This window comes from Canis lupus, chromosome 4 (genome assembly GCF_003254725.2).
Source record: "Canis lupus dingo isolate Sandy chromosome 4, ASM325472v2, whole genome shotgun sequence".
Taxonomy (NCBI): Eukaryota; Metazoa; Chordata; class Mammalia; order Carnivora; family Canidae; genus Canis; species Canis lupus.
The window spans coordinates 12,346,929-12,372,798 of NC_064246.1; the positions used below are offsets into that span (position 1 = coordinate 12,346,929).

A 25,870-nucleotide genomic window follows, 5' to 3' on the forward strand; every position below is an offset into this window, starting at 1 on the left:
GGGTAAGTCATTCCCCTGGTCTATCATTTGTAAAAACAAGTATATTAGACTAACAATAAATGACACTTAGGGTATCCTCAGCTCTAGAATTTGAAGATAGCATGAAATAAAGCTAAACAGTCTCCTCCCTTCAAATGCATGTCTTACATATTTCACCACTGGTTCAGGTTTTATTCACAGTAGCCATCAGAAGACAGACTAGAACCCAGTCAAACCTGGCCCCACCTACTTCCATATCCTTCCTCAGGCAACATCCAGTTCACACTCTAACCACACTCATCTCTCAGTTCCTCAAACTTACTATGCTTCTGTTGCTTTCAGGATTTTTGCATGGCCTGTTCCCTTGGCCCAGAACATGTTTTTAACCAATCTCCTCCATGGCTGACTTTCCTTTACCATTCAGATGATGGCAGCCTAAATGAATGTCACTTCAAGAAAGCTCTCCTTGGCTGCCCCAAACTGAATTCCTGATTGGTCCCCTGAAAACCATATGCATATTTACAGAGCATCTATCACAATCTATAAAAAAAAAAAAGGTTTTATTTATTTATGTGAGAGAGAAGGTGTGTGTGTGAGTAGGGGAGGGGCAGAGGAAGAGGGAGAGGGAAAAGCAGACTCCCCCACTGAGCACAGAGCCTGATGTGGGGCTGCATCCCAGGACCCGGAGATCATGACTTGAGTGGAGGTCAGATGCTTAACTGAGCCACCCAGCAGCCCCCTATCTATCACAATCTTAACTATACAACTTGATAGCTATTGCCCTCTCCCCCCAGCTATAATTTAAGCTCTAAGAGGCAGAATGTCCCTTAGACCCTACCACAGTACCTGGCACACAGAATGTCCTTAAAAATACTTAGGATACAAATGGAGATGACTAGCTAAGTGGTCAACATGGAAGGTTAAACTTAATTTAAGGTCCAGGGCTTTAAATCTATCTTTAAACAGGGGAAATGGAAAATACTGCAGAGTAAAATAAAACCACCAGATAAAAGAGACTGAAACTAACTAGAAGAAAGAAATAATGCCAATCAAATGTAAGCCCATTTAAGAAGGTTCTAGAGACAGGAAAAGGTTACACTAATAGTATCCAAGATACATACAACTCAGTAATTTATCTATTCATCACAGGAGATTTATTCTAATTCAGGATTGTATATGAAATATAAAAGTGATAGCATAAAAAAAGATGAGGGAGAAAAAGGAACCAGGAGATGTGCCTCTAATATTCAGCCATGAATTGAAATCATTTAATGCAATTTAAGAGAATATCTAGCATCACTGCTTCTATGATTTCTTCTGAATCTCTCTTAAATGCACTGTATATCATTTCAACAAAAACACAATAGCAGCCATCCTATATTTTTTTTTTCCAAAGGAGTAAATACACAGTTTTACCAAACATAGTAGTATTTCCTGGTACTATAAATGACAAAAGAAAGCCTCAAGAAAATTCACTGTGGCTAAAAAACAACAACAACAAAAAAAAAGATAATTGAAAGTGGGAAATTTTTTTCCAACTCAAAATTAGCAAAAAGGGCAAGTCTCTGAAATATACAAAGTGCTGAGAAAATGGCTAAGAGAAAGACCAACATCCCAACAGACAATCAAGAAAGACTGTGAGGTGGGCATTTGCTGAAAAGGAAACACAAATGCTCTTACAAGTAAGGGAGAAAATGCTTGCCAATCCCCTTGAGAAAAGTGCAGCCCACACCAAGATGCCACTTCTTATCTACCAGATTGGCAAAATCCAAGTTGGATAAAAGCGTGGTAGGGGGCCACCATACTATCTCTCATATCCCCCTAATGGAAATGTAAATTAGTGCCAGCCCCGTTGACAGCAATTAGGCAACATCTATTCAAATTACACATACATAATGCATCTGACCCAGCAATGTCACTTTTGGGGATTTACCCAGAAATGGAGTGTTTCAAAGTAATGTCTCTGGAGCCAACCTGTCCAGGAGTGAATTCTGGCTCTGCCCCTCTCTGTGGTGTGACTTTGGGCAAGTCACCCAATCCTTGGTGAGTCTCAGTTTCCTTATCTGCAAAATGGAGATAATACTGGCTACCTCACAGGCCTGATGTGAAGATTGAGCCAAATATATGGAAAAGGTTTAAGAGGGTGGCCTGTACATAGTATGCACTAGATAAGCATTAGCAAATGTAATGGGTCCTCTTAGATAATATTCACCCACATTCAAAATGATCCATGCTCAAGGTCACTGTAACAATGTGAGTTCAAAGACAGAAAACAAACTGGATGCCCAGTGGTAAGAGACAGCCATACAACGGATTACTACACAACTGTAAAACAGAATGAGGAAGCAATGAATGTACTGTTATGGAAAATTTTCCAACATATAATTAAGTGGAAGAGAAAAAAGTCACAGAACAAGGAATCATCTACGCTACCTTTCGTGTAATAGGGAAGGGGAAGTGCAGATCATAAGATGCTTTTCTATTCAAAATATGCCAATTAAAAAAATCAGTATTTTTTAGATAATTATGTGACTTGATGCAGGTGTTAGCTAACGTCATGGTGCTAATCATTTCACAATACATAAGACTATCAAATCAACATGGAAACCTTAAACTTACACAGTGCAACACATCAATTATAGTTCAAGAAAGATGGAAAAATTTAATGGGGAAACAAAAACCACATTTTTAACAGCAGCATCTTTTTCAAGCTTCAGGTGAAATTAATATATATATACTCACAAACGTATAGACCAGTGGTTCCCAAACTTTGTTGCTGGTAATTTTGGAATTACATGGGAATCTTTAAAAATACTAATGCAGAGACTCCCATCCTCAGACCCTGAAGGATTAACCCCAGGTTTCATGACTTTTGAAGTTCGCCAGGTGATTCAGATGGACAGGAAAGTCTAGGACCCAAAAACTGAAAGGTGAGGGGGCTCTAGCTGTAGAGGTTGAATTAATCCCAACAAAGAGCAAGTGCTCTGAAAATAAACCAAATCCAAAGCCCCCAGACAGCAGCCCACTTTAAACACTAGCTGACTTAGGCAAATGAAAGCAAAGTAACATGGTCTAGACCAAGGTTTCCCACATTTCTTTTCCTAGGCTCAGGGCTTGGCAATCCTGCACCAGCCCCCACTAAGGCTTCATTACTACATGGACAGGACCCTCTTGCAGAGGTCCAGCAAGGATTGGGGTAACTCCTGGTAAAAGCAATCTTGCCACTTTCTACCCCACTTTAGCCAAAGAGTTGACAGAGTGGAAGGATCCCTGGCCATCTGCCTTGCAGTCCCACCTGTCCCACTGTTCAGCACTGTCCATGGCCAATAACTTAGCATTTCACTGGATCCTGGATCCTTTCTTTTTCAGTGGAGACTCCCACTACCTGCCCTGCAGACTTCCTGTGAGACCCAAATGAAATAACCAAGTTGAAACCATTCTGTATCTATCTGCTGCACAAGCTACAGATTTCAGAGCTGCAGATTCTGGGCAAAGATGCTCAGTTTTCTACCTGTCCAGAAGACATCCGTCTGCACACACTGCCCACAGCTTCCTGTCTGGTGCTCTCCTGCTCTGCATGGCTTCACATACAACACCATGTCAGACTTTCTAGAAGCCCCTAGATGCCAGCCCATCTTCCTAAGGCATGATTCCTCCAGAATGCTCATCAGACATTTCCCAGCTAAAAGCTTCCAGGGAAGGCTGCAAAGGATGCCTCACTTCAGATTTCTTTGCAGCAGAGCTGCAGAAGCCAAGATTCTTGCCCCACGTGCACAAGACAGTGACCTGAGAGCCATACCACTATACACCATGAGGGCTGGGAAACCAGACTGCCTACCCTCCAGAGTGACTAGGATGCTTGGGGGACTAGTACCAGGAAACAGAGCAGCAGGTAAAAGGTCCCAATACCAGCTGCCAACACACCAAGCAGGAGGAGATTCAGATTCGAGGCCAGAAGCCTCAGGGCACAGGGGTAAAGGCTTAAAGCAGAGAAGCAAGGAGAACACATTTGATTCCAGAGAAGTTGCTCCTGTTTACCTTTCAAATGCAAATTTACTACAGGAAATAGTACTTTTAAAAAAAAATGTGATATGTAATGGTATGTGGTTATAAATCCTTATCAGTGATGTAAACTGAACTATTTATAGGTGAAACAATTTTGAGAATGACCACATGTTGATAATTGGTCAAGCTGGGTGGTTTATAAATTCACTTTCCTTTTTGTGTATGCTAAAAATTGTCCATAATAAAAAAGTTTAAACAAAATCCTCTAACATCATAAAAACAAATTTCACAGTAGGAGAATGTGAGAAATGTATTCTAACAGCATGATCAAGTGCCAGACATTCTGCTAGGAGACAAGGCCACTAAGCCACTAACTTGAGCAGCGAATTTTCCTCTCAAGACATCAGCATCCTCAGAGCCCTGGGTCCGTGACGGGACACAGGCACCAAAAGGAAATGGCACCATCAGCCATGAAGTCCTCCCTGGCACTGGTGCGGCACCCTGAGCTGCCTGCCACTATTAAATGCCGCATGCTCTCGGTCAGAAGCGGCCAGGCCCAAGGGTATTTGGGGTGCTGAGCTCCCCACCTGGCTCTCCCCTGTGAGCAAATTCATGTCAGCCAGAAATGACAGCATAGACACACCAGAGAGCATTGTATGAAAGGGGCTTCTGGGGCCGAAGAAAGACCTCCAGTATCCATTCAGCTGTTCAGAGCTGCATGCGCTGCTACAAGCGGAGCCTGCGGCTTCAAGCTGCCATGCCTTTGTCCATGCGAATCCTTCTCCCTGGAATGCCCTTCACTCACATCCTCCTGGGGAAACACAAACCTACAAGTCCGCCAACATTCTGTCATCTGTGAAGTGTTCAACGCTGCCCAGGCCAAACAGAGCCATTCCATTTTCATTTCTTCCTGAGCCAGTCCCAGGTCTGTCTGGTCCACGATCCTCCATAGCCTTTCTCCTGCTCTGCAAGGGAGGGGTGACCTCTGAAGGCTGCAACTCCCAGGTCCCTGAAGCCAGCTCATTTGCACTGGATTCAGCCAGTAAGACATACTGGCAAGAGACTGAAGGGTGGGAGAAGGCTGAACCAGGGTGTTTCTCCCCTTTCTTCTCCAGCCTAGGCAGCATCTTGTCTCTAGGCCCACCTAGTTCCAGCCTTCTCTGACCCCTGCCCCCGGGGCTCTGATGACGCCTCCTCTCATCATCCTCCAGGAGGATGGGAATGAGGTCCTGCTATTCCAAAACCCCCGTTTCACTGCATCTCTAAGGAGTCAGCTTCTTAGCAACTCTCCCACTGGGGTAACCATTAGTTGCTGGATTAAATCTGCTTCCTTTCATTCTGCACGGTTTTCTTTTTCCTGTGTCAGTACCTGAATGGTCAATTCACCATCTTCTTTCAACCATGGCATGGTCACTGCTTTCTCATCTGTCCCTCCTACCAGCCTCTGAGCTCCTTCCCAGCACACCAAGGTCTGCTTGGGCTCTCAATGCCCTTAGCCCAAGGCAGGCGGCACAGTTATTCTTCATACCCTGCCTTGCTCCTAAAAGGACATCTCAAGGATAGAGCTGGCACTTGGTAGGTATCCAAAAACTACTGAGTTAAATAAACACTAAGGATACCTCATAATCTTTTAAAAGTTAGAAGAAAGGGGAGCCTGGGTAGCTCAGCCCAGGCTCAGCCTCCATCTGACTTTTGGGTTCAACCCAGGTGGTAAACTCAGGGCAATGATTGAGCCCCATCAGGCTCTGCACTCAGCACGGAGTCTGCCAGAGATTCTCTCTTCCTCTCCTTCTGCCCCTCCCCACCATGCATGTTCTCTCTAAAATGAATAAATCTTTAAATAAAAATAAATAAAAGAAGGCCACAGGAAGAGAAAAACTCTTGGAAACATCTTTAAGGGACAGAAGAAAGAGGCTTTTGGGGGGAAACTGATTCTATGGATTCACCCTCCCATGAATTATAGCAATTTCCCAGGGTGAGGACTTAGATTACGAATTAAAAAAAAAAAAAAAAAAGCAAACAAGGGGCACCTGGGTGGCTCAGTGGTTGAACGTCCGCTCTCTGCTCAGGTCATGATCCTGGGGTCCTGGAATTGAGACCCGCATTGGTCTCCTCATGGGAAGCCTGCTTCTCCTTTCCTTCTGCCTATGTCTCTGCCTCTCTCTCTCTCTCTGTCTCTCATGAATAAATAAAGACAAATCTTTTTAAAAAATAAAAATAAAAAAAACAAACAAAACTGTGCTAGATTTCTAGCTTCTACAAGGAACTCCATAGACCCTTCCGGCTGCAGGAAGATGACACAGTAGTCATGGACAGGGCCTCAACGGGCAGGCTGCCCAATCCTGCCCCCCCCCCCCCCTACCAGCCAAAAGACCCCGGCACATTAACTTTCCGTACCTAGGCTCTCTCAGTCCGTAAAGTCACAACAACCGTGCCCTATGGCTTGGTTTCAAGAGCTAATTCACACAGTGCAGCCTGGCACTGTTAGTCTTTATCTGTAGCACGGTTCCAGGGGTCTCAAATTCAACTGCCATCAGAACAGGAAGGAAAAAAGCATGTGCAGCAGCAGGCATGAGAAGCAGAGGGACGGCTCCCAAGACAAACCAGAAACTCCGAGGCCAACCCAGTTGCTATAGGCCAAATGCAGGCTGCCAGTTGCTACCCCAATCTCTGAACAGGTCCTCCCAGCGAACAGAGGAGAACACGGAAGCCCCAACATAATCTGTGATTGCCACCTGGCCCCACCAACAGTGAGAGGCCATCTCAGGCTCGAAGGAAAGGAGAAATGAAACAAGAGGGTGGGTGACATGTGGCCAAATAGAAAGGGACACCTGAAGCATATAGTCAGAGACAGCTTTCAGGGAGGAAGAAATAAAGGAGTTGGGGGGAGAGGGATAGGAAAAGTGAAAGCAAGCTGACAGCAACTTGAGGAAGAAGAGGAGCTGAGGTCCTGAAGACCCAGAAGAGTCACACTCAGGAAGGGACTCTGGGTTGGCTTCCCGAGGGAGAGAAAAAGAAGATGGGCAAACCCATTATTACTGGGCAAAGAGGGAGAAGGCAGACAGGTGCTGTGTCCTGAGGGCTGTCATAAATTACATTATGCATCCCTCAACCCGAGAGCTCACACACTGTGACTCAGGTTAGAGAAGACATGGTGTCTTAGGGGTCAGATAAACGGCCATACGATCACACACTACAAAGAAGCAGAACTGAGGTACTTGCTTTTAAGTCCTATGAGACTTAAGATAAAATACAGGATGCCCATTACATTTCCATTTCAGATAACTTCTTAGTATACGTATGTCCCATGCAACATTTAGAACATACGTATATACTAAAAAGATTATTCATTGTTTATCTGAACTTTAAATATGGCTCCTTGTCCTGTTTTTATTTGCTAAATCTGGCAATACTATCTGGTTTCCACATCTCTCTCCATCATACCAAGTTCACTCAAAGAATCCTGGGGTAGAAAAACAGAAAGGAGCGAATGAATAAAACTGAAAGGGGGGGATAATTCACACAGATGGCCTAATGGAGAATGCTAATATGCAACTCATAAAATTAAGGGCATAAAAACAAAAAAGGTGAGCAGTGGAACCCACAGGAATGTGAGAACTAGAGAAAAAATACACTGTACTCATGAAAAGCAGCAAAGCCTAATGGTTTTCATTTGTGGGCTAACAAGTAAATTCCAATTGCCTTTTCACATCACCCAACAGAGATTCCAATGACCCAGAGATGTGAGGCTCTGGGCCAAGTAAGAACCAACCAAATAAGGGATTAAAGTCATTAGTGCTAATCTCCCTTACCTGAAAAAGAATGGGAAGGCATTCAAAGTAGTTTAAGAGGCGGAGTGAAAAGAGACCAGAAGGCTCCAGAGGTCCTGGCTTCCAGCCACACCTCCTCAGCCAAGAGCTAAGGGCTTTCCTGGGCTCAGGAAGGCTTACTTGAACCTACAACACCAGCTGAGTCCCTGAATCATAGAGTGTCCTCCTTGCCCCTTCCATCACACGAAAAGCCTGCATACCAGGACAACAAAACCACAATTGTCCCCTGTGAAAAGTGTGTTCCTTCAAACTTCAAAAAGTCCCAAGGCTACCACTCCTGTTGCTAGAGAGATCCAGAGGCAAGAGAAAGAAAACAGGTCTTCTGAGAGGAGGCCCCGGCAAACAGAACTACTGGCCCCCTGTAGACCTGTCCCCGGCTCATAGGCCGGGCTGTCCTTCATTCATCAGGTACTGCAAACCTGCAAAGTCCATTCCAAAGACATTCATGTTTTGGCCTCTGTTCTTCAGACAGGAGTGGCATTCTCATCTCGGCCATCAAAGCCCTCCCTCCAGAATCCATACTCTCTTGAAACGGGGTCAAAAGTTGCAAGACAGACAAAGCAGGCTTTGACTGTCCACTGCCCACCGTGCTAAAGGCAGAAAAACTGGGGAAAGGCACATGTTGGCTCTTCTTTTAAGAAAAAAATGGAAAGAGCCCTACAACCAATCTACAAGAAAAAAATGGATCTTTCAGAAAACATGTCTGCCTCTTGCTCTGTTACTTTGACACCACCACACAGGCCGGCTTAATCCTGACTCACCAAACTCCAGGGAATCGGCCAGGTTCCCAGGCATCCTCAAGTGTCAGAGAACCATAGGCCCTAGGAAGCCAGGAGGCACAGCTCCCCAGGCTCAGGTCTCCAAAGAGCTCGGAGCTCGCTGCCTCAACTTCCTTCAGCTTTTCAGACATCATTTTGATACCATCACCTCACAGAATTATCAACAACAGTTTTGATTTGGAAATACATTTTGGAAAACGAAAATGTATGGGGTGGATACTAATTATCTTAAATACCATTTTCCACAGGAATAATAATTAAAAAACTACCAAGACAACTTGATGTGTATTATCTCATTTCACCCTTATAACAACAGTGGGATGGAAGCAACACTGGTATTAACCCTAAAGACTGTGGTTTTAACGGGTAAGTCCACCAAGGTTCAAAGGCTCTGAATGCAATATAACTTATCTAGTAAAGTAGCTAATTAGAACCCCTGTCCCATAGGGCCTTGTATCCTCTGGGGTGACACGCGCCTTTCACACAATCCTAAAGCCCAGAGATCAAGGAGGAGGGCTGGTGGGGGGAGGGAGGGCGCTACCCGGAGGGCAGGCCCAACCCCCCCCCATCCACAGATATGCAAATGCTGGAATTCTGCACAGCAGCTAAACTACCAACCTCTACATGTAGCTACAAACTGTTTAATATTAGTAAATATATGAACTAGGCTAACAGAATCCAGCACACAAATACCTTCTGTATAAAACCATTTATATGAAGTTTAAAAATAATCAAAACACATTTACAGTGACAGAAGTCAGTAGTACAAGGTGACTTTCTGGGGCGTGATGACCGGAACAGAGTATAGGGGAGCTTGGCAGAGGAAATGCTGATAATAGCATGTATCTTGAGCAGGGTGACGATTACACTGGTGAATTCATTTGTAAGTTCATTCAGCATAAATCTGTGCATTCAAATCTTAACACTTCACTGTAAGCATGTCATATTCCATTAGTTTATAAGAAATAAACCTGGGCACCCCCCAAAAAAAAACAAATTTCACAAAGTTTACTGAGCATCTACTACAGCGTCGTGGAAAGATGCAAACGGCAGAGCTTTTTTTTACGCACCAGTCACCATGCAAGGTACCCTCAGACTGCCTGTGTTCAAATCCCTATTCTACCACTTACTGTGACCTCCAAGAGCTTGCTGACACTCCCACACTTCATTTCTTCACCCAGAACAAAGAGATGGCAGAGGGTTGCAAGGAGCCCCTAAACAAAGTGTTTTGAACTGTACCAGACACACAGTAAGACTGTACGGTGCAGCTTCTATTATCACAGAATAAGTCAGATCACCTCATAGGTGCCTTCAAATAGTTAAGAAGGAAAACCCAAATGTCTCTGAGCAGATGATGAAAACACAGAAATGCTCCTATTGTTCCCCTGCCCCTCCATCGCCTCCCCCTCCTACAGCCAGTCCCTATATGGAACCCAGGACCTGAGCCCCCAGACTTGCCCAGCAGGGTCCTGCTCTCTTCCCCGATTTGCCTTCTTTCCCCACATTCAGGTTCCGAGCCAAGGAGGCATGCCTCTCCTGCCATCACCCCTGCCCCCATCTTCCTCTATTAACTTCCATTTATCCTTCAGGTTTTAGCTTTAAAAATCACCTCCCGAGAGAGAAAGCCCTCCTTGACTATGGTTCCTACTTCCAGATGGAGTCAGGGGCACTTCACCAACTTCCCATGTGCTGTCTCATCCCAGTTGTTATATATGGAACACTGCCTGGTATACAGCAGGTGATCAATACGTTTAAAAAAAAATCCACTATGACTGTGCTAGTCAGACTATTTTTAAGTAGAAGTCACAAAAGAAGTGCACAGAGATGGACTCCAGACTGGGACAGGAGCAAAGGAAGGGAGGAGGGAGAGCCCAGATGGTTCTGCTATAAGCAGAGGGGCAACCTACTGGGGAACACTGGACAGGGAACAGGGGTGGACAGACTAAGCCCCAATACCAGAGGGTGACCGAGCCGGAAAGGGCTGCAGACTGCCTCCCATGACCAGATGCACCTTCTATCACTGCTTCTTTTTTGAGGCAGGGACTTTGCTACCCTGGAGACACTCCCTTAGGCCTGGCATCCTGGGAATTTGCTGTGGTAATGTGGTAGCCCTAACCAGTCTTGCTGAAGGAATAGAGGAGCATAAAAACAAGAAGGAGCAAAATGCCCACGACAAAATTAAGATAAAACTTATCATACAGGGCAGCCTGGGTGGCTCAGCGGTTTAAGCGCCTGCCTTCCACCCAGGGTATGCGTGATCCTGGAGTCCCGGGATGGAGACCCACGTCGGACTCCCTGCATGGAGCCTGCTCCTCCCTCTGCCTGTGTCTCTGCCTCTGCCTCTGCCTCTCTCTCTCTCTCTCTCATGAATAAATAAATAAAATCTTAAAAAAAAAAATCATACACTGATTTATACACCACTGTCCTATGGGCTGTGCAGCCTGGCGCTGAAGCTCTGAGAACAGGCCTGCATTCAAATTCTCACCTACCTGGTGACCTGGTCCAGCCCGCAAGTTACATGAACTGGGCCTAAACGTGCACGTGCGGAGCTGTGCCAGACAGCAGCACCGATCCCACAGGCTGGTGGCCAGGGTTCAAGCAGCAGCTATAAGCAAACCTCTCCCAGCAGTGCCTACCCCACAGTCCACACCACTACATAAACATCAGCAGTTACCACAGTGACACAATAGGATTTGGAAACAGAGCAATGCTGGTAGATAAGAATTGTTATTCATTTCTTCAACCTTTTGTTTTCTTCAAATGTTCTTAAACCATGGTTTATTTGAAATGCTATCAAGGAAATAAGTTTACAAAACATTTAAAAGGTGGAGGGGATGCCTGGTTGGCTCATTAGATGGGGAGTATGAGACTTCCGATCTCTGGGTTGTGGGTGTAGAGCCCCATGTTGGGTGTAGAGATTATCTGTTCACTGAATTATAGAAACAGGAAAGAACCAGAGGGGAATAAAAACTGAAGATGGAGCAAGGTATCAACAGCACTTTAAATAAAATGTTTTGAAGTCCAGGGGTGACTGGGACTCAATGGCTGGTTTTGGCTCCGGTTATAACCTTGGGAACCTGGGATGGAGCCCTGCCTTAAGCTCTGAGCTCAGCGGGCAGTCTGCTTCAGGATTCTCTCTCTCTCCCTTTGCCCTCCCCAACTCATGCTCACTCACTCTCTAAAATAAATAAATCTTTTCTTAAAAAAATATGTTTTTAGATCCAAATGCCTAACTTCAACACCAGGACCATAAAAAAACAGCTAGCTGCTTTTGTAGATCAGAGTACATTTTTTTCCTTAAAAAAAAAAATAGGTTTTAAGTCACTAAGAATACAGGTTATCAGGGGCTGGAGGTAAAAATTGTTTTGTTTTTTAAGATTTATTTATTTATTCATTCAGAGAGAGAGAGGCAGAGACACAGGCAGAGGGAGAAGCAGGCTCCATGCAGGAAGCCCGACTCAATCCCGAGTCTCCAGGATCACGCCCTGGGCTGCAGGCGGCACTAAACCGCTGCGCCACCGGGGCTGCCCTAAAGATTGTTTAATAACCATCCAGAGACAGTTTCTGTTTGGGATTATAAAAAAGTTCTAGAGATGGTTGGTGGTGATGGCTGTACAACACTGTGAATGTACTTAATGCCACTCAACTGTACACTTAAAAATGGTTAAACTGGTAACAATGTTGTGTATATTTTACTGTAATTTTTTTTTTAAATCATACCAAAAAAGTCATTGGCCCTCTTCACTGGGTACATAAGGTATTTCCCAATAATAACACTATAGGGGCGCCTGGGTGGCTCAGTTGGTTGGGCATCTGTCTTCTGTTTAAGTCATAATCTAAGAGTCCTGGGATTGAGCCCCAGGTAGGGCTCCTTGCTCAGCAGGGAGTAGGCTTCTCCTTCTGCCTCTGCTCCTCCCTCTGCTCATGCACAGGCACGCACTCCCTCTCTCTCTCTCTCTCTCTCTCATATAAATCTTTTAAAAAAGCTACATGCATTCAAGATTCAGAATGATGTGAAATAATTAATATACTTTACAAAGAAATGGCACCTTAGCTCTTAGTGCTCTGTACCTGAAGAAGTCCAAACCTCTACTTTATGGTATATATATATCTAAATTGTACTCTTTATTTAAAAAAAAAATGTTAAAATCATCTGGCCAATTTTTTTCCCCTCAAATTTTAGTGTTTCTATAATCAAGAGCTACTAAATGAAGCAGAGACACAATGTTTTGACTCTCAGCAAATGTCTTTGTTTAGATAAATTAAGGCCTGTCTAGTGAAGACCCAAAAAAAAAAAAAAAAAAAAACCCTCAATAGAATAAAAGTTATTATTTGGTTGGTATATTAGGGTAACAGAAAAAAAAAAAAAACACCACTTCCATGCAAATAATGTCACAAGTCGAGAAGCTCTTTCTATAATTAAACACCAAATAAATTATTTTTCTCAAGACCATTTTAGCCTTTCTAACTCAATCTCAAAGAGAAGACTCTACTTAGGAGAGCCACACATGATGTATTTAATCTAGTGCAGGTACTAGATTTCTAAGAACTTTCTTTAGCTCATGCATACTCCATGTTTTCATTCTTTCACTCTCCTCTTTCCTTCTATGGAAAAGTTTTTTGAATCATGACCAATGTCTGGCTGAATATCCTAGCTCCGCTACTCAGTACCAAGTGGCCTCATTTGATCTGAAATGCCCTGAGATGCCCTGGAGGGTATTAACCAGATCACTATGGACATACACCTGGCACCCACAGGAGGCTGGTCTGATCTGGAACAGATGCGTGGAAGATTATCCCGTCAATCAACACTGCTTTAAAAGAAAAAAAAAAAAAAAAACTGGAATTTGGAATTGCCCATAAACTACTATCTCTAATTAACTATAACATATGAAGTCTTTACTTTCACATAGTTTTGGATTAAAGACAGGAAATTCGATCCATCCAACAAAATTCCACGAAAGGAATATGGTTGAGCCTCAGAGTGTACCAGGAATAGAGGCAAAACCACCTAGATAATTTCAATCTACAGGCAGATGCAAATTACAAAATTAAAACATCAATGACATTTCTTTTCAATCATCACCACATAAAGGAAATTAAAAACAAACAGAAAGCCTCCTGGTGCCATCTCGACACAAATTGAGCAACAGCTCTCCCCATCTCTCTGCCTTACAAAATAAACTACAGGCTAATTAAACTGTGAGTGAATATGACACATCGTTTTCCTTAAAAGTACTCAACAAAACAGAGAGGGTAACATAGCCTTCCGTGAAACCCCTGCAAGAGTGCACTGAACTTCCTTTCTTGCTTCCACCTACATGTTGGTTATCTCTGCATTCCCCAGCTCTCTGGACTGCAAAGTGCTGGAGAGAGAAGGACCACTCCCTCTGCTCTGAATTCCCTAAAGCAGCAAGCCAGGGCCAAGCTGGATGAAAGTCAAGTGCAATACTTGGTAGGCTGCTAAAGAAGCCTTTGCATTCCTTCTGGATATTTCAGAGTACTGGCACACAGTAGGCTGTTCATAAAGGACTTGCAAGCTGAATGGTGCCTATTTCAGGCTGTATTTATCACCTGTCATTTTGGCCCTTATAAAAATAAAAAAAAAATTATTTTTGAGGTGGCAAAGGGGGAAAGAAATCACAGAAAATTCCCATCACTGAACAAGTATAAAACTGAGCACCTGGCTCAGTCAGTTAAACATCTGCCTTCAGCTCAGGTCATGGTCCCAGGGTCCTGAAATCAGCCCCATGTGGAGCTCCATGGTCAGCAGGGAGTCCACTTCTCCCTTGCCCCTCCCTCCGCTCACTCTCAAGCACTCTCTCAAATAAATAAAACCTTAAAAAAAAAAAAAAGCATTATAATGAATTTTAATCACTAAACTGCACCCCAGACATCAGATCTAGGGACCAATAAGAGGATGAGTTCTTTCTAAATAACCATTAAGTCAAATTATTAACCCTTTTGAGCATTCTTTTCCCTAAAAAAGAAGGCTTCCACAAAGATATGTAATTTAGTAGAGTAAAATTCTTAGCTGTGAGCTTGACAGCCATAAAAGATAAGAAAATTTGACAGTACTGGGGAAGAAGGAAGAGTCTGCAAGCTAACACCCCTAGGAGATCCTGCCGATTAGAAACATTTTCCAGAGCATTAGTTTCCCTGTCAAGAAAATTTCAACCACCACCAAGCAAGAACACACTGAACCTGTGAACATTTACTTCACCAGCTTTGACAATAATTCAATCTATCGAAAAGCAGCTACACTGCGATTCAAAACAAAAAGCAACTCCTACCCACTGAAGGAAGAAGTACAGGAGGGAAAGAGGAAGAGGACTGTTACTCTTTGTTCAGTCCGGCTGTGGTTTAAAAGCTCAGATTAGCATTTCTGGGTATAAATGTAATGATCTCTGCAAGGCATGATTTAAGAAAAACCGAATGCAAGTACACTGTGTGTGACACTATCATCAACCCCATGAAATTCCACTCTGTAAGCCACACAGGAGCATCCACAAGGATTCAGCAAGTCTCCCAATCCTATTTGCAGATACTTCTCCAATAAGAGCTTCAGGTTACTGGTACCTGCAGAAAGCCCAGAGTTGTTTCCAGAAGAAGCTGTGGGCTATTTCAACAAGAACCAAAGTTATAGGAAACACTGCAGTGATCTCACCATCACCACAACTGAGGTGGTAAACTTGAACACTTTCACCTAAAAGCCTGGCTCAAAAACCCTTGGAAAGGCAAACCTAAAGACACTTTGTCCCTTTTCAGAGGTGAATGTATCATGAACATCTAGATATAGGCTACAAGGTAGCCTACAACATCCCTCTGGTTAGGAGGTGGGAGCTCCAGACACAGGTTGATGGTAGTAGCTCCCCAAAGTATACAGTGTATCCATCCATCCATCTAGTCTGTTTAACCAGCCAGAGTGAAGATCTTGTTTGCTGCTATTCCAGACCGTGCAGGAAGAGTGGCCTATTTTAGTCCATGGTCAGGAGACAGTATAGACACCCTCCCCCAATTAAAAGCAAAAAGCTCCACCACCTAATGCCTCCAGAGTCAAGCCAACATGTCCTTGAGTATCCACCACATGCCAGGCGCCCAAAAATGGGGGAAAACAAAGCAAATTCTGCCCCTAAAAGGAATTTAGGCATCTGAGGTGAGGGGCGAGGGAGGGGGGAAGCGGGGAACACCCATGTGACGGGGAGGTGGAAAGAGTGACAGATGGGTCCTGTGGGAGCACACAAATGGGAGTGTAACCCACCGTGTGGTTGGCAAAGAAGCAATGCCAGCAAACACTGGAGTGGGGGGTGGAAAAGGCAGTATAGTCTACTCGGATTTACAAGGTAGAAGGGAAGGGAGGAGGAAGGAATAAGATTAAGGGCAGGAAGTACATCCTAGAGGAGTCAGAGAAACCTATTAAAATTCCAGAAACTAGCAGTTCAGCCAAGTGAGAGCCTCAAGAACACAAGGGGTATGAGCACAAGGGGTACAACTGCAAGGCACGCAGGGGCCAGACCAAGCAGAGCCTGGCAAACCACCAGGAAGTCCACCCGGATCCAGAGGGGAATGGGGAGCAACTGAAGGTTTTTAAATAAGCAATGACTGTTTCAGATTTTTGTTGTAGGCCAATCTTTCTGGTCTTGGACAACAGTCACCACAAACAGGTACTGGTGATTCTCTGAACTATTCCTCAGCCCCAGCAAAACAAATAAGGATAACACTGCTAAAAAGACGGTCATAATCTCCTCTAATGTTTTGTGTTTTTTTTAATCAAACACAAATACATTATATGAAACACACAGAAGGGACCTATGAACATGAAGAACGTTTAAATGTAGAAGAAATCTAATAATACAGCCTTTTTAAGAAGTCTGACCTTGCATATAATAGACCTAACTGTGTTTTTCTCAAAGTTGTGTCTCAGGTTGGGTGCTTCCATTAAATAATCTAAGGGGAGGGGCGCCTGGGTGGTTCGGTGGGTTAACCGGCAGCCTTTGGCTCAGGTCAGGATCCCAGGGTCCTGGAATTGAGCCCTGTATCAGGCTCCCTGCTCAGCAGGGAATCTGCTTCTCCTTCTCCCTTTGCCTGCTGCTACCCCTACTCGTGCTCTCTCTCTCTCTCAAATAAATAAATAAAATCTTTAAGGGAAAAAAAAAAGGGATGCCTGGGTGGCTCAGCAGTTAAGCGTCAGCCTTCGGGTCAGGCAGGATAGAGTTCATATCAGGCTCCCTGCATGGAGCCTGCTTCTCCCTCTGCCTAGGTCTCTGCCTCTCTCTTTCTGTCTTTCATGAATGAATGAATGAATGAATGATCAATCAATCCTTTAAAAAAAAAATCTAAGGGGGAAAAAACTTTTAACAGGAAAAAAAAAAGACACATACCACACCTCTTTACAAGGGCAATGTCAATCTGACAGTTTCAGTCTGCCAAAATGAAGTCTTAAAAATGGAAAATAGTGTATTATACTTCCAGAGTAAATAATCCCAAATCCACATTTATTATATGGTGGCTTTTACTGGTTAATGAAACCATTACACTGTTGGTGTTTGAAATAGCCAGGTTAAAAAAGAAAGAAAGAAAGAAAGAAAAGAAAGAAAAGAAAGAAAAGAAAGAAAAGAAAGAAAAGAAAGAAAAGAAAGAAAAGAAAGAAAAGAAAGAAAAGAAAGAAAAGAAAGAAAAGAAAGAAAAGAAAGAAAAGAAAGAAAAGAAAGAAAAGAAAGAAAAGAAAGAAAGAAAGAAAGAAAGAAAGAAAGAAAGAAAGAAATAGCCAGGTTTTCTCTAATCATGCGATAACAACCTGTTTTTTTTTGCCATAACCCCAAAATGCCTCTTTATTATAGAAGTTTAGGGAAATAGATAAACAAAGGACTAATTTTATAGTTAGAGAAAGACACTTAAACACTAGTGGCTTATAACAGACTTTATTTTCAAACTAGACATGCTGAAGGTCTGAACTGGTCTAGACACCTTAGAGAGCTAGCCATGTCAGGTGCGAAGCTCTGCTTATACACGGAGAATTCCACCACTAGTCTACAACTATGAAGCCATCCAATGACTGCCCACTATTACATTTCTTCACCCGCTTCAGAGACCAGTAGCTCTGGACACCTCTCACTACAATCAATCACATAATCCCCAATTATATTTTCACCCACAATATAAGCCAGATAGACCTAACATCTAAAAGCTAATCAACAGAGTTACTGAGCATTTGCTTTTTATGGTCTCCACTCCAATGAAGAAATTATGATCTATAATCAGCAAGCCTCAAGTAAAACACCCAAGCTTGTAACTCCCAGATGTACCAGGGACTTGGACACACGGATGAAGGGCCTCATACAGTGGATTCTTCCCTGTAGATAATGCCTACGTCTATCATGCAAATGCTGAGAATACAAACCCACAAAATCAGTCCTTTATTAAATGGAAAGCCTTTTCCAAATAAGCACTTATGTATCAAAACAGACAGAAATGAACACCAGATAAGAGTTTTATCAGCCTTTAGACTGATTTTTAAAAGAGGGCACAAGAGGGGCACCTGGGTGGCTCAATCAGTTAAGCAGCCAACAGTTGATTTCAGCTCAAGTCACAATCTCAGGGTCCTGGGATCAAGACCCACATAGGGCTCCACACTCAATAGGAAGTCTGCTTGAGGATTGGCGCACTCTTTCTCTCCCTCTGCCCCCCCCCCCGCCCCCACTTACACTCTCTAAAATAAAATCTTAAAAAAAAAAAAAGAAGAATCACAACACTGAGGTATCACTGTCCACCTATCAGAATGGCCAAAATCCAAAAGACTGACACCACCACATGCTGGCAAGGATGTGGAGCAACAGGAATTCTCATTCATTGGTGGTAGTAATGCAAACCGGTACAGCCACTTTGGAAGACAGCTTGGCAGTTTCTGAATAAAATTTAAAATACTCTTACCATACAATTCAGTATACTTGGTATTGACCCAAAGAAGTAGAAATCATTTGTCCACACAAAACCGTGCACATAGATGTTTGCTGCAGCTCTATTAAAAAATGCCAAAAGTTGGAAATAACCAAGTCCTTCGGTAGGTTAATGGATAACTATGAAGACAGTAAAAAAGATCAGTGGTTGCCAGGTTAGGGAGGGATGAAAAGGCAGAACATAGAGGATTTTTAAGGCACTTGGTCTACTCTGTATGATGCTATAATGGTAGATATGTATCATTACACATTTGTCCAAACCCATAGAATGTACAAACACCAAGAGTGAGCCCTAATGTAAGCTATGGACTTTAGGGGATTATGATTTGTCAAAGTCGGTTCATCAGCTGTAACAAATGTACCACTCTGGAAGGGAATGTTGATAATGGGGGAGGCAAAGGACAGGAAGTATATGAGAAATCTCTGCACCTTCCCTTTAATTTTGCTGCAAACCTAAAACTGCCCTAAAAAAATAAACTTTAAAAAGAGAAAGAGAGAGAGAGAGAGAGAGAGACTGAGAGGGTCTCTCTCCTCCAGGGTATAGTCGAGCAATATATCTTTCTAACATGCTCAGGGGAAAGGAAAGACATCTATAATTATCTTCAGTGCTCAAGAACATGAATGTTAGTATTAGATGTAGAGGAAATAATACAAGGCAGGAAGGCAAGTAATAGGATCATGGCACCATTTCTCTTCAAATTAACTAAAACAGTGAAAAATCTAACAAGGCCTTCGTTTAATTGAATATAAGCCTTATCACAAACTTTCTAGCCAGCTATTAACAAGGGCTAAGTTTAAGTTAGAGTTGTCATGGGTTGTGCAGCTTAACCTTGATGTAAACCACAGTGCAGTGTTGTACTATGGACCCTTTACACCCACAGACCCATTTCATGTGGTCACACACATTTCTCCTTCCAAATTACATACCTGAGGTCAATACCACCACTTCAACACAATCTGGGCCCCAGACCAGTTAACAAAACTCTCAAAAGTTTAATAGAATCTCTTCTCTCTTAAAGGAATCTCTTCTCTGAGTTTGTTTTAGTACCACCTGCCAAGTCTTAAGGAATCAGGTAAACCACAGGCATTTTTATTTGTCTCCCTGAATATATGAATCAGAGATTAAAGAACAACTGAGCGGCTTTTGGTACTTGTAGTCTGTCATCTAAAACAACTTTAAAACTCGACTCAGTAAGGCCACAGAACATTTCAGAAAGTATATTTGGTCGGACGTCAGTTTTAGCTGAGGGTAAGTGCTAAGAAATAAAGCCACCACCTTAAACACTCTTCAAGTGTTCAGAAGGCCTCTCATCTTATACACCAGGAATGAACGTGTTTGTCTGTGCAAAGCCAACGTGTTTGTGTACAATTTACAGGCCTACTTATAATATGGTCAAGTGTCAAAGAGATACCCTTTCATAGTACCTCCACCCCCTAATCCTCTCCCAAACAAACAAAAACAGCCTGAATTGCTCACTGTATGCAAGAGGCTAGAGATTCTGCTTCATATAAGTTTTACTACTTTCCGTGGTTCACATTCTCCAAGAGACTAACCCTCTCATTTACTAACTCAAACCTTAAATAAACTGCTTCCACCAACTTCCCCTCTTCTCAAACCCCCACTCAGCAGAGAAGTCTCTTTCGGCCAAGAAAGCTACAGAGGAGGCTTGGAAGTGGCTGCCTCTGCAAATTCCTCCCCCTTCCTACCAAAAGGGCACTTCAAGAACTTGACAGTCTGGAAACGTGTGCATGTTGCTCCAATTGCATTCACCAGGACTGGATCTGAGCATGCAAAGTATCTTTCTACAATCAATTTCTATTTAGGCTGCCAATTACACTGAAACTTTGGTGGAAATCTGCTTCCTAAGCAAAATCAGAATGCCATCCAGGTCCCATGTATGAGCTAACACTGGGGCGGCATACACCCACTAACACATACACACTCAGTCCTCCGCTGAAGACTTTTTCTGGCACAGGGGCATCCTAAACTCGCCCCATTTCATTTCCAGACTGTCATCTTTGATCCATTCCCAAATTCATGCCTTTTTCTCCATCTGAAGGTTCAGGCTAATCAGCTATTGTGCAGCAACTATGGTAATTTACCCCCTTGATTTCCTGACATTTTCTTCTCTGCTCCAGGCTGGGAAACTGTTTTGATCTGAATAGAGTTGTCTGTATGGGGATTCTGCATGTTAATGATGTGGCTAGCTGGCAGGGATATTAGGTGAGAGCACACGGTGTACTTTTTGCCAGTTAAGCTGCACCTCATCACGGCTGTAGTGGCCTTTCTAATCGCCTGCTATACACCAGGAGAGTACAACACCTAAACTAACCCTCTTCAGGGGAGCCTCGGGGACTAGGTGGAAACAGAACAGACAGCCTGTCCTCTCATCAAGTATCTGGGCTCTGAGGCGAAACACCCCTAGACGTTCCACCACCGATGAGGCAAACGCAGGTACAGATAGATGTTCCCTTGACCCCGTCCCCGGCAACGGAAAAGGAGTCAGTCGATACCCCTTCACCATGGTCTGAGCCTGTCCACGCTTCATAGCCTTCACCCTGCCCAGGCTAGTGTAAGATGCTGCATTCGCCCGACTGTGTACTGCCGCTGCCACCCACCCCCCACACCCCGATCCCGACCGTGCTAAGGACTTCCAACGGAGGTGGGAGCACTGGCTCCGGTACCCGCCCTTCCCTCTCAATCCGGGCCAGAAAACTCCACTTCCCGGATTCCCGGCCACTCTCTCCCGCCCCCTCCCAGGGCGATCAAGCTAGCGCCGTCCAGATGCCAGCGAAGTGCCCAGCCCAGCTACGCACCCCCCAGCACCCCCAGCCAGGCCCCTGGACCTGACTCCCGCCCCCTCCCTCTCCCACAACCTAGGGATCCCCGGATCCTCGGCGGGCTAGGACTGAAAAAAAGTCCCACCCCGCCCCCCCAGCCACGCCACCAGCCTCCAGCACCGCCCGGGAGGGGCCTCCTCCCCAGAGGCGAAAAGGGAACGTGCGTGGTGGTCCAGCAGCTGTCTCTCGCACCCCGCGAGGGGCCGGACCCCCCAGGGGAGGCCAGACTCGCGGGGCCGCGAGGGGACCCCTCCCTCTCCCCCCCCCCCCCCCGGGGGCCAGCAGTTCTTGGCAGAGAGCGCGCCGGCTGCGGGTTCCCGGGAGCCTCGGGGAGTTCGGGGGCTGCCGGGTCCAGGTGCAGCCTCTCCCGGCGGCGGGCGGAGGTCGGCGCCGCGGCGCGCCCCCGGGGGGCACTCACGATGGTCACGCTGGCTTTGCGCAGGTCGCGGTTCTCCTCCTGCAGCGCCTTGCACTTGAGTTTGTAGGTCTCCAGCTCGATCTTCAGCACCTTGTTCTCCTGCTGCAGCGAGGCCAGGCGGTTGGTGAGCTCCTCCAGGCGGAACGGCGAGATGACAATGCCCCCCGACTTCCCACCGCCGCCGCCGCCGCCTCCCCCGCCGCCGCCGCCGCCCGAGGTCGACGAGCAGGACGACTGCATGGCGGCCGAGCTGCCGCTGTTGCCCCCCGCCCCGTCCGTGTCGCTCTCGCTGGCGCTGTCCGCCATGGCCGCGGCGGGCTGGGGCGAGGAGGAGGAGGAGCAGGGAGGCGGCGGCGGCGGCGGCGAAGGCTGGGCTGCGAATGAGTGGGCGCCGGGCGAGCACAGGGGAGCGCCGAGCTGGGCGCCTGGCAGCAGGGCGCAGACTCCGAGCGGCGGCGAGAGAAAGAGAGGGAGCTTCCCGCTGCCAAGGGACCTCCTCTGCCAGAGAACAGAGACCCCGCCCGGGCTCGGGCAGTACTGCACTGGGGCTCGCTCCAGCCGGGCCTGGCGCGCTCGCTAGGCCGCCCGACAAAGCTGGCCGAGAGCTCCGGGGCCCGCCCGCCGCCGCCGCCGCCGCCGCCGCCGCCGCCGCCGCGGCCCGCCTCCCTCCCGCCTCCCGGCGCGGGCTCCGACCCGCCGCCCCGGGACGCGCGGCCACCGCCGGGGCGGGAAGGCCAGGCCAGCCTCCGCACCAGCTGCGCGCCGACCGCACGTGTTCCGAGGGAGGGCCTCCGGGCCCCCAGACCCGGCCCCCAGACCCGGCCCCCGGCCCCCGGCCCCCGGCCTCTTCCGGGCTCGCGCCGGCTCCCGCGGAAAGGAAGCCTAGCGCCCTGCTGGCCTCGCAGGTGCTGGGGACACGTGGAAAGGTCACTCCTTGGTGCTCCCCCCGGCCCTGGCCGAGCTGCGCCCCCGTCCTCCGCCGATTGCCCGATTGCGTGTGCTCCTGTCTCCCTCTGTCTGCCTCTAACACACACGCAGCCCTTTCGGTCGCATCTCCTCCGTGAGCTTCGCTGGGAAGCCTAGGAGAGCGAGCGCCAAGAGAGCAGAGAGTTCCCCCGCCCGCAGCCGGGGGGAAACAGCAGCAGCCACAGGTTCACCTCGTTAAAGAATCTGCGGAGGAGACACGCCGCTCTCTTTACCCCCCTCCGAACAATCTCATAAACCAAACTGCGCTCGATTGTTTAAACAAGGTGCAACTCTTTTCTCTCTCTGCATCCTGAGAACAAGTGCCAAGACGTGTCACGCAATAGGATTAAGGCACTAACACTTCTCTAATCCAAAAAGAGACACTTTCTGTGGATTAGAACCCATCTCTTTAAGTGCCAGTTTTCCAAAGTAACTGCAGACCTAGCATCATGCTGGACAAATAATGATGAGTAAGTGGGAATACGGGATAACCATCGCCCTTATTTACTGTCCTCTTGCCCACTCCTAGAAAACTTTAATAGGCTAAAAATAATTTATTAAGGACTCTAACGTGATCTAATTCAGGGTTCTGGTTTTGAAGCCTAAAATGGAAAACTTTCATTCCCCCTCTTCCCTCCCAAAGAAAGGCCTGCACGAAACCCGCCCAGCAGGTGAGAGGATTCTAAACATCTCTAAACTGTTGACACTAAACAGCTTTCACTTATGTATAAAAATTGGAAAGCGAAACCGACCAGACTAGTTATTATCTGAGCTTAGTCAAGGAAAGAACAAACACTTGGAAACAGAAAATAGGAAAAAAAAAAAAAAAAAGTGTGAAAATTTGCTATTGCTTTGAACTTTTTGGAAATGTTTACAATGCGTCAGGAAGGCTAAAGAGGTGGATTTAGTGACTTTTATTCCCACTCCTCTGCTATCTTTGAACCTAAATTTGATCTTATGATTAAGCTTCCAGCGGCTCATGGAAACTGGTACCTCGGAGTTAAAGTCAAACCCCAAGGGTTCCGAATGACATCATCTCTCACCAAGATGGCTGCTTCCAGCCGACAGCTGAGAAACGCCAACTGCAATTAACCCCCAAATTGCTCCGAGTTATTTTTTAGTGCTAAAGGACTTTTGAACTTAGGCACTGTTGGGGTGGCAGGGGGAAAAAAAAAAAAAAGGACTGGCTTTGCACTTCAGAAACCTATAGCCGATGTGAGAAGTGCTCCAGAGTGATTTTCATTGAAAACTTTTTTTTTCTTTTTTTGCGGGGGGGGGGGGGGTCCGGGGGGGTTGGGATCTGGTGCAGGAGACAAGCAGCTCGTTGAAGGAGAAACGGCTTCTGGAAAACTCACTCGCCGGGTGAAATGGAAGAGGAGCAAGGAGCCAAGCCAGCAAGGAGCAGCACGGCAGGCAGAGACTCCGATTTCGCAGCATTCTTTCCGCTTTATTCAGCACCGTGATAGCATCTCCGGGCCGGCCTGGCTTCCATACTTCACAAGTTTCCTATTGTTCCCTATCCCATCGTATCTTAAAGCTTCCACTTTTAGAGCTTATTGCGACAGAAACATTCCTTCCAGGCAGAGCAAGGAGCAAGTTGGCTCCCTCCGCTCCCTCCGCTTATCGCCAGCCCCCTCGGAAAGACCGACAGACTCCTCCGAGGCGGCCTGGGGGCGGGGCCTAACGCGCCCGACTTTCTTAAAGGGCCCACGTTACAGAGGAAGCTTGAAAACGTGTTGGTCTTGCACAGCATCTGGAGGAAAACTGTGTTTTGACACGGCGTGTGTAGGCAGTAATTGTGTTTAGAAGACTTTGGGGCGGGGGGGGAGCCATCTTCTAAAGCTTCCCTGCTGATACAGATGGGAATAAACTGGGGAATATATGTTTTTTTTTTTCCACTGTGGTTTTTATTGTTATTGCAAAGCAGAAGCGTGTCTAATTTTCTAGTTCTTGTAAAAGTGATTCCCCTTATAAACAGACCATTTATCACAACATTGGTTCAGTAATAGCATTACAATGGGAACACTAGTTACAAAACCAATAATATCATTTTAAAACTCCTTCTCAGCTTTCTAGGGGAAATGAATCAGAAGAATAGGTGGCAGTGTGTGCTGCCTGGAGGAAGAAGAGGCACATTTAGATAATCACTCCCATTGGAGAAATAATGAAATTTACCTTTGCCCTAAATTCAAGCTGCAAAATATAACAACAAAGGAAAAGAATACCTTATAATCTAATTACAAGGCACAACATCACAATCTTTCCCTGTCTAATGCCATCTGTGCAGCTGATTTGCTCTGTGGCCTTGAACCTTCCAATAGTGAGATTAAGCTAATGCCGTAGATCATAGGGAAGTTTTGTTTAATTTTTTATGGCTACAAATAAATTGCTGTACATATCTAGTTATATTAATGTCACATACTAGTGATTTCATTCAAACTCTGAATGGTTTCAGTGGGTGGTTGCAGGACCCATTGTTACAGTTTTGGAAAGGCTTAGAATGAGCCAATATGAGCTAGCTATCAGAGTGCCAGGATTTGGATAGCATCATAAAAGAATGGGGCACTCTGGTGTTATTTCTTGAAAAGTAGAAGATCTTGAAAGATATCTTGCTTGTTGAAATATATCCACACTTCCTACTATTGCTTATCTTCAACCACCCCATCTCTTTAACATGTTTTTTTCAACATTTTACATTTATTGATGTCAAACTACTCTTGCATATCTAGCATCCCACCCTGGCAAAAGATCATGACTACATTGATTATCTTCAACCACCCCATTTATAATTATATATCTCATCTCTTTCCTCCTGTTTATGTGCACTCATTAAAGGTTCAAAGGAATCAAAACCATCTCTACAAATGGCACACAAAAGAAATATGTCATCAGGGATCCCTGGGTGGCACAGCGGTTTAGCTCCTGCCTTTGGCCCAGGGCGCGATCCTGGAGACCCAGGATCGAATCCCACATCGGGGTCCCGGTGCATGGAGCCTGCTTCTCCCTCTGCCTATGTCTCTGCCTCTCTCTCTCTCACTGTGTGCCTATCATAAATAAATAAATAAAATAAAATAAAATAAAAGAAATATGTCATCA

General features: G+C 45.5%; 1 protein-coding gene across 3 annotated transcripts in view; it reads right to left on the reverse strand.

The window, feature by feature from the left end:
• Positions 1 to 22,420, reverse strand: part of CCDC6 (coiled-coil domain containing 6) — a 111,224-nt gene extending 88,804 nt beyond the window's left edge. The window contains exon 1 of one of the 3 annotated variants that reach the window (XM_025435385.3): positions 21,809 to 22,417. In XM_025435385.3, the coding sequence (XP_025291170.1) occupies positions 21,809 to 22,114 (306 nt within the window). In that variant the 5' untranslated portion in view covers positions 22,115 to 22,417. Of the gene's footprint in view, positions 1 to 21,808 lie in introns of all 3 variants that reach the window. The other 2 variants (XM_025435383.3, XM_025435386.3) reach the window with 2 other exon arrangements.
• Between the last annotated feature and the right edge of the window lie 3,450 nt (positions 22,421 to 25,870).